We start from the raw sequence: 13,149 nt of genomic DNA on the forward strand, positions 1-13,149 counted from the left end.
AAAAGGGGTGAAAATATATTTCTTAACAATAATGAAATCAAAGACAGTTAAATAACTTTATCAAACATTTATAGATGCCTCTGACTTCATTCCAAAGGAAAAGATGATAAAAGGCAAACAAACAAAGCCACAAAACAAACAAAAAGAAAACCAAACCAAACCTTTCTTAAAATTTCAAATTTAGCTAATGATTGATGAACTAATTCCCAAATATTGTTTAAAAATATTTCTAAATTATAGATCAAAACAGAATGCCATGTCATTCACTCAGCTTTCAATTCTCTGTAGAATTACCATTGACCTACTATAACATCAGTGGAATTTTAATCCCAACCGTTGAGATTAAAATAAAATAGTTAACATTAACTCAGTGATGGTAGATTAATTAAATTAAGATTAAACAGTAGTCCATAACCATAATAGGACCGCATGGTTACATTTTTTTCCATAATAGCAAACTTTGGTGGGATGGGGCAGAGATCTATTTAATGGGAAACGGAAAGATACATTCATAGAAGAAATAAAACTACATGCTCAATGTTTCAGTGCCTGTGAGAGCCCGACACAAATGCCACCTTACCTCCCATCTGCGTAATCTGTATCTGCTCCACCCCACCAGACATCTGAGTCATCCTCTTCAGCATCAGCTGAATCGATGTTGTCACTTTCCTCGGCCAGCGGGCAACATACGAACTCCACCCCTCGGAACTTGTCGATTCCACAGGGCAGCAACATGCCGTAGTCGTGCAAGTTGGTACTCTTCTCACTACAGGTCTAGAAACGGGAAGGAGAAAACGGTGAGCGTGGCTGTGCAGATGTGTTTCTTTGTAAGAAAAGCTCAGATATAATAATCAACACGCAGGCCCCATACGTCAAGAACCAGTTTTACAACAGATAGGATCGTTTGCCTTTTGAGTGGAATTTGCAACAGTTTCTTTAGCACAAGCTACTTTGGTATATGTATTTTTTAACTTTATCATTTATTTAATAAGGATGTGTTGTTCTACTATAGAAATTAGGAAAAACAATAGGAATGGAAACTAATTGGGAAATAAGATGTAGAGGAAGTCTGAACTAGGGAACAGGTATCAGAGAATCCTTGCTTGCTGGCTTCATTAGTGTGTCAGGGAGCAGTGACGGTTCCATGTATACCCCCAAATCACGTCCACCTCCATTATAACCGAAAGTTTCTCTCTCTTGGACCTAACTTATTCTAGAAATTCTAAATCTTGGCTCACTTCCAGAATAACAATTCTAGGCAGAGAAGAAATTATTCTCTGCTATAAATCTGAAAATATAGTCATTAGAGATTTCTCCTTTTATATATTTTTGCTTTGCTGAGATTTGCTAAATTTGCACAAATCTAGATTAGCATGAAGCGTTGAAAGCCTTTACTGGTGACAGAGGAAACATTAATAATTCAACACATATACATAAACAATGAAAATATCAGAGTGTATTTTGACCTCACAGGAATTACAGTCATTCTGTTTCTTAGCAACAAAAATTTATTTTTTGAAAACTCAAGAAGCAATGAAAAATAAGGTTGTCAGATGGGTAGCTGGGTTTTAAACTGTCTGGTTTGTTTTCTTAAGATCAATAAGCTCTTAAACCTCCCAAACACATTTTTATATAAAGAAAATTTTGTTTTATAGTAAATTATTAACACTATTTTATAAAAGGCAAAATTAATGCTAAATCTTAAGTGGTACTTTTTGCCAAACAGCTTTAAGGCTATGATACAAATGTTAAAATGAGTTCGATCAGGGTTTTTCAACCTCAAAACTTTTGACATTTTGGGCCAGATAATTCTTGGGGAGTAGGGGAGAAGAGGAGGACAGGCTGTCCTGTTTACTGAAGAATATTCAGCAGAATCTCTGGCCTCTAGCCACCAAATAAATGCCAATAGCACCACCCCTTCCAACTGTGACAACCAAAAATGTCTCCAGACATTGGCACGTGTTCCTCAGGAAGGATGGAGAGCAAAGGATGGAGACCCCATTTGAGAACCACTGGGCTCGATAAAGGAGCCTGATTCTAAGAGACTGATCTCACCACACAAAAACTATACCTATATAGACTTTCCAGAAAAACTTCATAGTATATTAAAAGGACAAAGAAAGTTTGACAGTGGTAATATCAAACAGTGACATTTTATGCTAACTGTCTTATGTCTGTGATCAGCTTTGCCAAAAGTAGGGAGGGGTTAGCAAAGGCTAGGATTAATGCCACTCACCCACTATGGAAAAAGGAAGATAAGATGGTCTGCTTAACACAGAGTGAGATAGCCTAACTTAGAAACTAAATACTAACTGTAGCTTTCATGCTGGCATTGGACAAGTGACTCCCTGTTCTACTACTGCATTTCCCAATAGATAGCAGGGAAAAGTTTGAAATATTAAAACTTTGTATTGACAAAGAAAACAAGAGGTAAATAAAAAATAATTTGAAGAAAAGGTACATTTTAAAGTTTAGAGAGTATAAGTTATAGTTTCTAATTTAGAAAACATGGCATAGAAATATAATAAATCTAACTAAATAGACCATATTTTTGACTTCTTAAAAATAATTGTGGACAGTTTTTTTAAAAAATAATAGAAAAAAACTTATTTATCAATGCAGTCGTTGCCGCGAAAGACCCTCTAAAATGTCATTAACCACGTTCCCAGGATATCTTTGCTCTAAGACATAACAGATGGGCTGCTACCTCTTTGGCGACGGTGTGCCAGTGCAGGTGGGTTTCACAAACATCCATTCTCTCCTGGTGTAAGAATTTGCACTTGTCGGGGACGAGGAGGGCATCACTCACAAACTCGCCAACTGCAAGGAAGAAACCACTTCGTATCATTAGGTCTGCGTCACAGAAGTCATTTCACAGGGATCGTATCAAGGAACGATGGGCTAACAGGACACAGAGAAGTTAATCAGCTTTCTGAATAACGAAGCAATCAATCCCAGGAAGACCGGTACCTTTGGAATGACGAGTTCTGTGTCCTTAAGCAGCCCAGTTCTTCTGCCACATCAACCTTGATAATTAAAATACTTCCTACATGTTTTAAGTAAAATCTTTAATGAATAGGAATCTCTGACTGTGAAGTTAATCACACAGAGAGCTGCAGCAAAGGTGAAAAATACAAACTGACAATGCCTAAGAAATCATCTGGGCACAATCAATACAACTACTGCCCACCACTCTTTCTCAGACACTTTAAGAGGTTTATAAACTAATAGAAAATTTAGCATTTTTCTACTTCCTAAACAAAATCTACAGATGCACATATGTATTAGACGTGTATACATGTAACACACACATACACACACCTGTAATTTAATTTGATTATGAAAACCACTCCTTAGACTTTTATTTTGAAAGAAAACATACATCACACAAATTACTTCTAGCGTCGCTGGTATCACAGATACAAAGATATTATATGAAGTCCTATAAGAACTCACATTCTTATGAGAGTGAAAGTTGAATGAATACAATATAATACATAAGCTATGAGCCTAATTTTTGTCTTGTTCAGTAGAGTATCCCTAGCCTTTAGCTTAGATTCTGCACATAGTAGGCAATAAATATCTTGAATGAAGAGGCTAAATGCTATAACAGAAATGAAGAAGGTGCTGGACCAACAGAGTGAACGAAATCTGCTTGGATGCACTGGGAAATGACCTCAAAATAGAAATGACATTAGAGATGAGTCTAAATGGATGAGTACGCCATACAGGAAGTAAATGCAAGTTCCAAGATGTAAGGTAACATTCTACAACCGATCCCTGGCCTCGTTTAGCAAACACGACTGTGATGGATGGACGGATGGACAGATGGAAGGATGATGGCAGGCAGAGGGACTTCAAAATGAGGGAACCTCCTGTACAAAGAGAGAAGAAAGGGCAAAGCATATCTGTAGAAGAGGCAGAAGCCCACTGTGGCTAGAGCAGAAGACAAGTGGAAAAGGGAGTCTAGAAGTAAATGAAACGAGAAATATGCTGGACTCCACTTGTAGAGTCTAAGGTTTTGGATACCATTTTGGAGGCAAGATCGGTCAAAAGATATTTTAAACAGGAACTACATGTTCAAATTTGTTTTTCCGATAAATGTTTCAATCAACTGAAGGAAGGAGTAGCATAGTGAGACCACGAAAGCTGGGCAACCTCTGAGTAGGGCACTGCAATCCTTCAGGCAAGACATGCCAAGATCAGATTCCAACCAATGATTCCAAGTAAGAGAGAAATACAAGTTGTCCACACACCAGCAAAGACAAGAATTTTTTCTTTCATAATATCTACAAGAAGTTTTCTGAAATGCAACATAAAAGTGATAAAGGGTCTAAAGAAGGTGGAAGGAAGAAAACCTCTTTTTATTCCTTTTAAATAACATGCTCAAACATGCAAGATGGCTCATCATATTTAAGTATTTACTTTAATAAATAACATTTAGATAAAAATCTAAGCAAATCATAGGAGATAAAGAGCCTCTTACCTTGTCATTCCTTAAATCTTTAACATAACTGATGAAGCTCACAGCGCTGTATTGTGAGTTACAGAAAATGCAAGAACTATGAGACGTGGGCCTCCACGGGCTGTAGGTGGGGTTTGGGGGGGAAGGAACCCATAAGTCCTGGGCACCTGCTCCAGGGCGGTGGCTGGGGCTCCATGTGCATCACTGCATCTCAGCTCCACAATGACTGTGTGACGAATCTCTTATAATATAAAACTCACTTGCCACGTGAGAAATGCCTGCCAAGAAATGTATCTAAGGTGACCCAACCTCAGGAGACTATGACCAAATGACCCAGAGATAAACATTAAGATATAAATTATAAGGAAATACATAATAAAATAATGGAAATGATGTCGCTTTTTAAAAAAATTTTACATAGAATACTATAAAACAATAACAACAAAAAGACTAAAATCCAGATGAGCTAGAGAATGGAAAATAAAATTAATCTCATCCAAAACCAACATACCTTCCCCCAGGTAAACTCTTCATGGCTTCTCAGGACAGGCAATCAACTGAAGCTGTTAGCAAGAACACCTGATATCTGAAGCATCCCAACTTCCAAGGCTACAGGAGGCCAGAGGTGACCAACGGCCTAAAGATGCCTGCCTCATTTCTCAGTACTGGTCAGTCAAACCATATTTCCATATTTACAAATGTCTGAAATACTAAGTGATATTTTTCTATTTTACAAGAAATGACTGGCAAGATTACATGCCTGGCCCAAGGCTATTTGAATCAGTTCCCAAGACTATCAGGAGCAGATATAGGATAATCTCAACTTTGGCCTGAAAGAGATCTCGAGGCAAAAATGGGTATTAGCTGCCAAACAACAATGTGGCATGTTTTACTGGCCTTTAGGCCAATCTGCTGAGGACTAGATTTTTAATGTAAAGCTCAAGTCACTGAAAGACGGTTACCTCCGTAAAATCTAATGTTCAACAAAAGAACATGTACTGCATTAATTTCTGTAAGGATATCTAATTATTTTTTAATTTGCAAAATGACATTTCATTTTGTATTGTAAAGATGCTCTTAGTTTTCTAATATTGCAGATAGCCAAGAAATATATGCTCCGGCAAATGAGACTGCTTTTATAAAGGATTAATACTTTGTAAAGTATTTTTTTATTAATAAGCCCTCAGGACTAATGGAAGAATAGAAAACTCATTGTACTCTAACATTAAAATAAAATTTAGCAATGACTCTGGTTTTTACAGCCTTGCTTATATTACTTTCAAAATTGATAAAACACATTAGAATGTTACACATAAGAAATTTTAAGCTATTAAACCACAAAAATCTGTTAAAAATGTTTAATACAGAATTAAAGGAGTGGTAAACGTATAATGAACCCTTTCTCACAAATTGGCTTAGCTTCACATGGTTTATGTTTTCTCTTTAATTCTAAGAGAGCTTTTCTTAAAAATCTATGACACAATAGGGACTATACGGGAACACTCTGTACTTTCTACTCAACTTGGCTGTGAACTTGAATTTGCTCTAAAAATAATTTTTTAATTAAAAAAAAAAATCCGATCATATGTACCTAGAGTTTCCATATGGAACCGTGTGTACTTTTTTTTAAAAAATCTGTTTATTTGGTTTGATCCTTCGAGTAATGAAAATTTTCAAAAAAATTCAAGGGAAAGAAACCAAAATAACAAGTATCATAATGAGAAATCATGTTCCTGTTTATGCCAAATTTTAGAAAATCTGGCACTATTTAATCCTAATGGATAAATTCATCAATATACAATGTGCATATTTACTGATAACCGTACAACCTGGTTCCTTGTTTTAAAAATTCACAATTTACATTCCTCTTCCTCTCTCTCCCTCTCCTTCCTTCCCTCATTCCCTCCCTCTCTCTGAAACTGAAAGAAACTTTTCAAAGCTAATGAACAAGTTCTGGGTTTAGTTTCTTGACTAAAAAGTCTTAGCAAGGCCAACAATCATTTTGAATTAGGCTGGGCCTCTGCAGGCCTCAATCCAATGGCTTTGGTGGTTTTGAGAGGACTGTCTAGCTCCAATTACCTCGGTCTCTGGACTCTCCATGCAAGTATGGTAATTCAACTCACTGTCATTTAAACTTTGGTCGAAATGGTTTATTTGGCAATTTCTTTCTTTTTTTTTTTTTAAGTAGTTTCACTTTTAGACTGTAAAGTAATGTTATAATCTACAATGCAGTTGTTTTGACAATAAAACTAGACTTGTCAGACAGCAAGCCATATAAAACAGCTGAGAACGCATTCTGCTGCATAGAACAGGACACATGATGAATAGCGGCCTAAAGCCATGGTGGGATTCTTTCTCTCACATAAAGTCTGTTACTGAGGCTGAGGCTGCTGCAGATATCCAGTGATGCTCTTGGGGACCAGGCTATTCCTGTCCGTCTGTAATGCCATCACTAGCAAGTTGGCTTTCGTCCTCATGTTTTGCAGTCACGAAATGACCGCAGAAACTTAAGACTTCATGTCCAAGTTCAAGGCAGAAAACAAGAGGAACACAGAGAAGGATGAAGCTTTTGTTTGGTTTTAGGCCCTGAGGATGCTTTGCTTTTTCACATGGGAGGAACAGCCTCTCCAATGTCTACATTCTGTACGTCGTTACTATGTTATCTGGCCACACTGAGCTGCAAGGGCATCCACGAAAGTATTTTCAGCTGAACACGCTGTCACCGTGAACAAAAAATATGGGACGCTTTCAGAAAGGAAGAAATGGGAATGAATATCAAAAAGGCAAGTAGCAGAGTCTCCCACATCGGGAAAATTCAAAGATAGGAATGCATTTTTAAATTTCTTTATGTTGCTTTTTCAAAAGACAGATGATGCCAGGAGAAAGACAGAATTAAGAGTATAAAGCCCTAGGAGTAAACCGAAAAGGACCATGAATCACGCATAGGGAGAAGCAGTAGGGGAAAGGGTGTCAGAGGAAAGAGCAAAATTTCTCACAGCTGAGACTGCTAAAATTTTGAGCAGCACTGACTACTAGACTGATGAAAAATTCCAGATCCACGCATAGGTTCTTTAAAGCACAGAGAGCTCTGACGAATAAACACTGCTTCTCAGACTTCGCGAGGATTAAAGTGGTGTTGGCTGGAACTGTCCAAGCTCTTTAGGTTTCTGCCCAAGGTGTATCCTCCCTTCCTTGTCTCTCAAGAGTTAAAGAAAATTCAGGAAAGGGGTGGAAGGGGAGCAGAGGTAAGAACGTTCTAGCAATGGAATTATTGAAAAATAGCAAAGCCTCAGTTTCCTTCATCGCGTTATGGTCTGTGGCCTAGATCTGGCTCTGGAAGATAACACGCCGATAGTTTTGATAATTTTGGACTCTGCGCCTGGCAATGCTTTAAATACTTAGTGTGCATCACTTCACACTGTCCTCAGAAACACGTACTGGGGCACCTACAACGATCGCACTTTATAAGAGAAGAATGTGAGACTAAGAAGTTATATAATCAACCCAGGTCACAAATATAGTAAATGGAAGAGTTGGTCTAATTAAATGAGTTAGTACTTATAAAACACTCGACTCAGTGCTCATAACAAAGGTGCTCAAAAAGCTGTTATTATTATCATCTTTTTCCCCGGTATTCATTTGTCAACCACCAGTTTCACACGGTATGTGTTTATTAATGTATATTACTACATATGTGCATATCAAAATAACTGTAGACAAATGTTTGTTTGGGCAGTTTTATTTCTACTATTTCAGAGTCTTATTTCACAAACATTTTTTCTTGAATTTACTAATTACGTACTAATATTTTGTAACTACCACATGTTAGCAAATAGGCTGGGGAATTTTTCTGGGGAGGATTTGTGCTCAAGAGATGGAAAGAACATTTACAGAAGCAGCCAAAATACTTCTCAACAAATTTTCCATGTAATAAAACAGTTATGGTTTTTGCTTCAGAGAGTGGGTAGTTACTGGGTTCTCAAGGAGGATATGAGGGTGAATGAATTCCATGTTGCTTTAAGAAGTGCCTGATTTATCACCAACATTTCATAGTAACTATTCTGGATAATAGTAAAAACTGAAAGACAGCATTCTTAGGATCAGAACTATCTGCCAAATGGCAGAAACTAAATGGATCAAGATGACGTAAAGGCAAAAGAAGTGAAAACTAAAAGTTCCACTAAAATCCTCTCTCTAATTCACCAAAGAGAATGGAGCCCAGCCTCAAATGTATACATAAATGGCAGGCTGAGTACGAGACATAGCCTTTGACCAAGGCTCTAAATGACACGGGACTTAAAATAATAAAAATAGTGCAAAGGACATATATAAGAAAAAGACAGAAACAAAATAAACAAGTGTCAGCAATTTTGAAGCTTTTAAAAAACCTCACATAAGTACAAGTTAATTCTGATACTACTTGCAAGTGTACGGCAATTGAACAATTAAGTAAATGGATGGTGAATGGTGGGAGCCAGCTTCCTCACTGGGAGAGTGGGAATTCACAGATCAGCAAGGAGAGGAGGGAGAATGATCCATGTGGTAATACATGCGAGTCAGAGACATCAAGATGAGCTCATGTTTGGCTTAATATAGATAGAGATAATTAGCTATAGAAATATTTATAGTTATGTATAATACAAGCGTGAGTGTACACAAATATAATGCCTCATGCTGTCAGCTGAGGGCAAAGACATTCTACTAGAAATGAGCACACCTGGCACCCAGATCTTAGTTTTTAATATTATTCTCCAATAAAAGGATCCAGGGCCCCCTGGAGAAATAGCCGATTCTAGGACTGGGGAAGAAAATATGCAAGATGAGTCTGGAGCATCTTGTGGAGGAAAAAAACAAGGTACATCAAAGGAACACAATGGCCAAAGCTAGAATAATTTGAGCAATAACATACATAGAGTGGCACCGGATTATAACTCAAAGCATAAAACAAATATCCATGAATCCAAACGACTGAGTAAGTAAATAAATAAATGGTGGAAAAGAGACAAGTCTCCTGTGTGGAAGAACTCTAAATAATTTACACAGATACTCTGCCTTTGAGGAGGTGACGCTTAATTGTCTACTCCTTCACTATGGGCTATGCAGAGTGACTTCCTTCCAGAGAATACAGTAGGCAATGGGGTAAAAAGTATAACTTAACGGTGGAGAAACCTGAGGAGTACTACCCAGGCTGGGTGATCAAGGTCAACATCAACAGTGCCATGTCACGCTGATATGTGCCTTTGATATGACAGGATGAAGAGGGCGCTTTATGTCCACGGGAAACTCGGCAGGGGAGTGCGTGCGAACTCTGGACTGGCCTCTCGGATTTTCTGTAAATCTAAAACTTAAAAAAAGTAGCCTACTTAAAAAAAAAATGCTGAAGCCTCCCACATAAAATTTCATGTAATAGGGACATAACTATCTGCTTCCGTGTCCACATTCTGGACTTAAAAGATGTACTGTAGCTGAAAGGAACTAGAGTTAAATAGATCTCACCAACTCGGGCTTCTCTTCTATACCATCTTACAATAACTAGACAAGGCTCAGTTTTAGGCGTTCTTGGCAAATCTCTAACTCCATAATCTGTGTGATGTGTAGCATTTAAATTCTTTTAAAAACTTTGAGATTTTCAAAATAATCATACATACATTGATAATAAGAGAAATTCTTTGCTAAGTTTAACTTTGTCTTAGAAATGTAAAGATTCAATTCCCTTTTACATGAGATGTCACCTCAGGGCTGCCTGATAGGGTTTATGCATGGCTAAGAACAAAACCAGGCGGACTCTGTCAATGCTCGCGACAGCCCAGTACACCGTTACAGGGCTCCACAACTTCAGAAATCATGGCTTCCTCAACGACCAACACAACATTAGTTCAGTGCTAGGTGCTGTTCCTGTTGCCTCTTTTTTGCTGCATTACTATTCATAGTCTTGATTTTATCAATAACGGGCGTTTTTTGTTGCTCATATTTGTAATAATTCCAACATCAGTTAAAAGGTGTAATTACGAAAAGAATGGTTGTTATATCTCTCCAGGTCAGGGGGCTCACAAACTCTAATGTACTTCGGCGTCACCTGGGATGCCGGATCAGCTTGTAGACCCCTCCTGCCTCCAGCCCCATAACCTGGACCTGACGGATGCGTGCTGGGATGTGCCTGAAAACAGACCTCTCTGGGGGAACTCTGATTCAGGTGGCTCATGGACCACACTTTGAGAAATAGTGTTTAGAGCAGGGCTTCTCAAGCTTTAACGGGCACCTGGATCACCTGGGGATCTTGTTAAAACGCAGTCTCTGACTGAACATGTCTGCACGGTGGGACTGATTCTGCCCTTCTAACAAGCACCCAAGCGAGTCCTTTCAGGTAGCAAGGGTCTACTTAAGATAATCCATTATCACTAATCTAAGGTTTTATTTTTTTAAGTTACGGGTTATTGCATTATGAAACACTTTTTAGGGGGCGTACCTTTTTCTTTTGTGGTAAAATACACATACATTTACTATCTTAACCATTTTTAAGTGTATAGTTCCGTAGTATTAAATACAGTCACAGGTGCCACGATTCTGTCATCTCGCAAAACTCTAAACCCATTAAACGACTCCCCATTCCCCTCTCCTCCAACGCCCTGGCAACCAGCATTCTGCTCTCTGTCTTTATGAATTTGACTAACCTAAGTACTTCATATGCTTTATCCTTTTTAAAAATTAAAATAAAATCTTTCGTGCCCTCTTTCCGTAAACCTAGGCCCTGTCCCACAGGTGTGTCACTTTGGTACCACCTTAAGGATTGAATGCTCTTCACACGTTCGTAAGAGCCAAGCTGTTCCTTTTTGTCTTCTGTTTCTTAAATCACAGAAGATACAAAATGGGTAGAAAGAACTCTATGTGTGATGCCAGAGGAGAGAAAACAGGACAATGACCGAAAATGTGGTGTTTTCCATATATTAAAAGGTGAGGCTAACAACGGCTCCTAGTCACAGAGATTCATATAGGATGGGGACAAGAATAAATATTAAAGCCTAACACAACACGGTTTGATTTTAAGAGATCATCTCTGTTACCACTCAGTATTGCTGAATGCCCCTCTGTGCCCAGTTCCATGAAGGGAACAAAGAACTGAGACACAGTCCCGCACCGGAAGAGCACAGAGCACTGTCCAGTGGAAATACAACACAGGCCACGTAGGTAGTTTTAAATTTCTAGTAGCCGCATTAAAATCGTGAAAAGAAATGGGTAAAATTAATTTTAGTGATATACTTTATTTAACCCAGTATATCCTAAATTTTATCATGTCAATATACAACAATGTAAAAAATTGTTGCTAAGATTGTCTACATTCTTCTTTTTCTCCCTCAGACTAACTCTTCGATACCTGGAGTATATTTTACACTTACAGCACATGTCACTTTGGACTAGCCACACTTCAAGGGCTCATGAGGCCAACGAGTGGCCGGCCACCTTTGGGCAGTACTAGCTCAATGTCAAATTTCAGAGATTAGGGATATCTTTTAAGAAGTGATGAGTTAAATGTAGACAGGCTGAGGTTATGGGGGAAAATATGAATCCAAAGATGCAGACCCAAACAGAGAAATAAATAGTAAGTTTGAATACATTGAGAAGATTGTATACACAGTTCTATATGCTATCAGAATACCATATAAGCACGCAGAGGAATATCACTAGATTTCAAACAGCCTTTCTTCCTCCCATTTCTCTTTTTGCAGTTCTCATGTTAGAATTTGTATTTATAAGTGTGTGGTTAATTCAGATGCAGGAATTTAAGGGTTGTCTCCTTTAGACTGAAAATTATCTTTAGCCTAGTTCGGTCTTCTATATTCTGAGAGATGAGCTAAAAGGCAGATATTCTCTATTTTGTCTCTTGAAAATACAAGTATCCTCATTGGCTGCTTTCTCCTAATACTTTGTTTCTGAGTTATTAAAAAATTCATAACTTGATAGATTTTAAAGATGCAATTAATTAGGGTTATATATGGGGCTTTTTAAAAGCCACATAATTGCTAACAAAATACCAATCAGGCTGATACATAGTGAGGCAAGAGAACCACTAGTTATTACCAAAACCTTAAATTACATGGAGAGGTAAAAATACACAACATGTTTTTTTCCATATACCACAGTCAGAAACCCATGTGTGAGGTAGGCTATAATTAAGGCAGGAAGAGGCACTTTCACAGATCATCTCTCTGTGAACCTTCACTTTCAAGCCCCCAACTGTTCTTTCCAACCAATTACTGTCTGACCTTTCTCCAACAATATTTTGCATCTCTTCTTTCAAGGTCAATAGCAACAAACAAAACACATCAGTCTCTTCTCAGCCCCCAAGTTCAGTGTCCCCTCTATCACATCGGTCTTCGCCTCTAGCTTTCCACCAACCAACAGCACTTGTTCTCCCATTCTGTCTTAAACTAATTGTTCTTTCCCTCTCACTGACTCATCTTTAAATAATTTTGATTACAAAGTAAGACTATCCTCTACCATCTGCTCTTCCCTTCTCACTCAGATATATCACACACGACTAAATGATACAGAGAAGAGGCACGAGAACTTCACAAATGGACTAAATATTAAACCAGGTTGTATCCAGAGCTTGCTCCACACTGCCTGACAAGGGAACCTGGCTGATTGGCATTCGGCCAGACCACGGGAACCTACAGGAAGATTCC

General features: G+C 38.1%; 1 protein-coding gene across 7 annotated transcripts in view; it reads right to left on the minus strand.

Moving 5' to 3' along the window:
* Positions 1-13,149, minus strand: part of APP (amyloid beta precursor protein) — a 239,864-nt gene that overhangs the window by 140,849 nt on the left and 85,866 nt on the right. For all 7 annotated transcript variants that reach the window (XM_015586511.2, XM_015586510.2, XM_015586509.2 and 4 more), the window contains exons 4-5: positions 2,708-2,820; positions 581-774 (exon numbers count right to left, since the gene is read on the minus strand). In XM_015586511.2, the coding sequence (XP_015441997.1) occupies positions 581-774; positions 2,708-2,820 (307 nt within the window). The remainder of the gene's footprint in view (positions 1-580; positions 775-2,707; positions 2,821-13,149) is intronic.

Source organism: Pteropus alecto, unplaced genomic scaffold, assembly GCF_000325575.1.
Source record: "Pteropus alecto unplaced genomic scaffold, ASM32557v1 scaffold81, whole genome shotgun sequence".
NCBI classification, from domain to species: domain Eukaryota; kingdom Metazoa; phylum Chordata; class Mammalia; order Chiroptera; family Pteropodidae; genus Pteropus; species Pteropus alecto.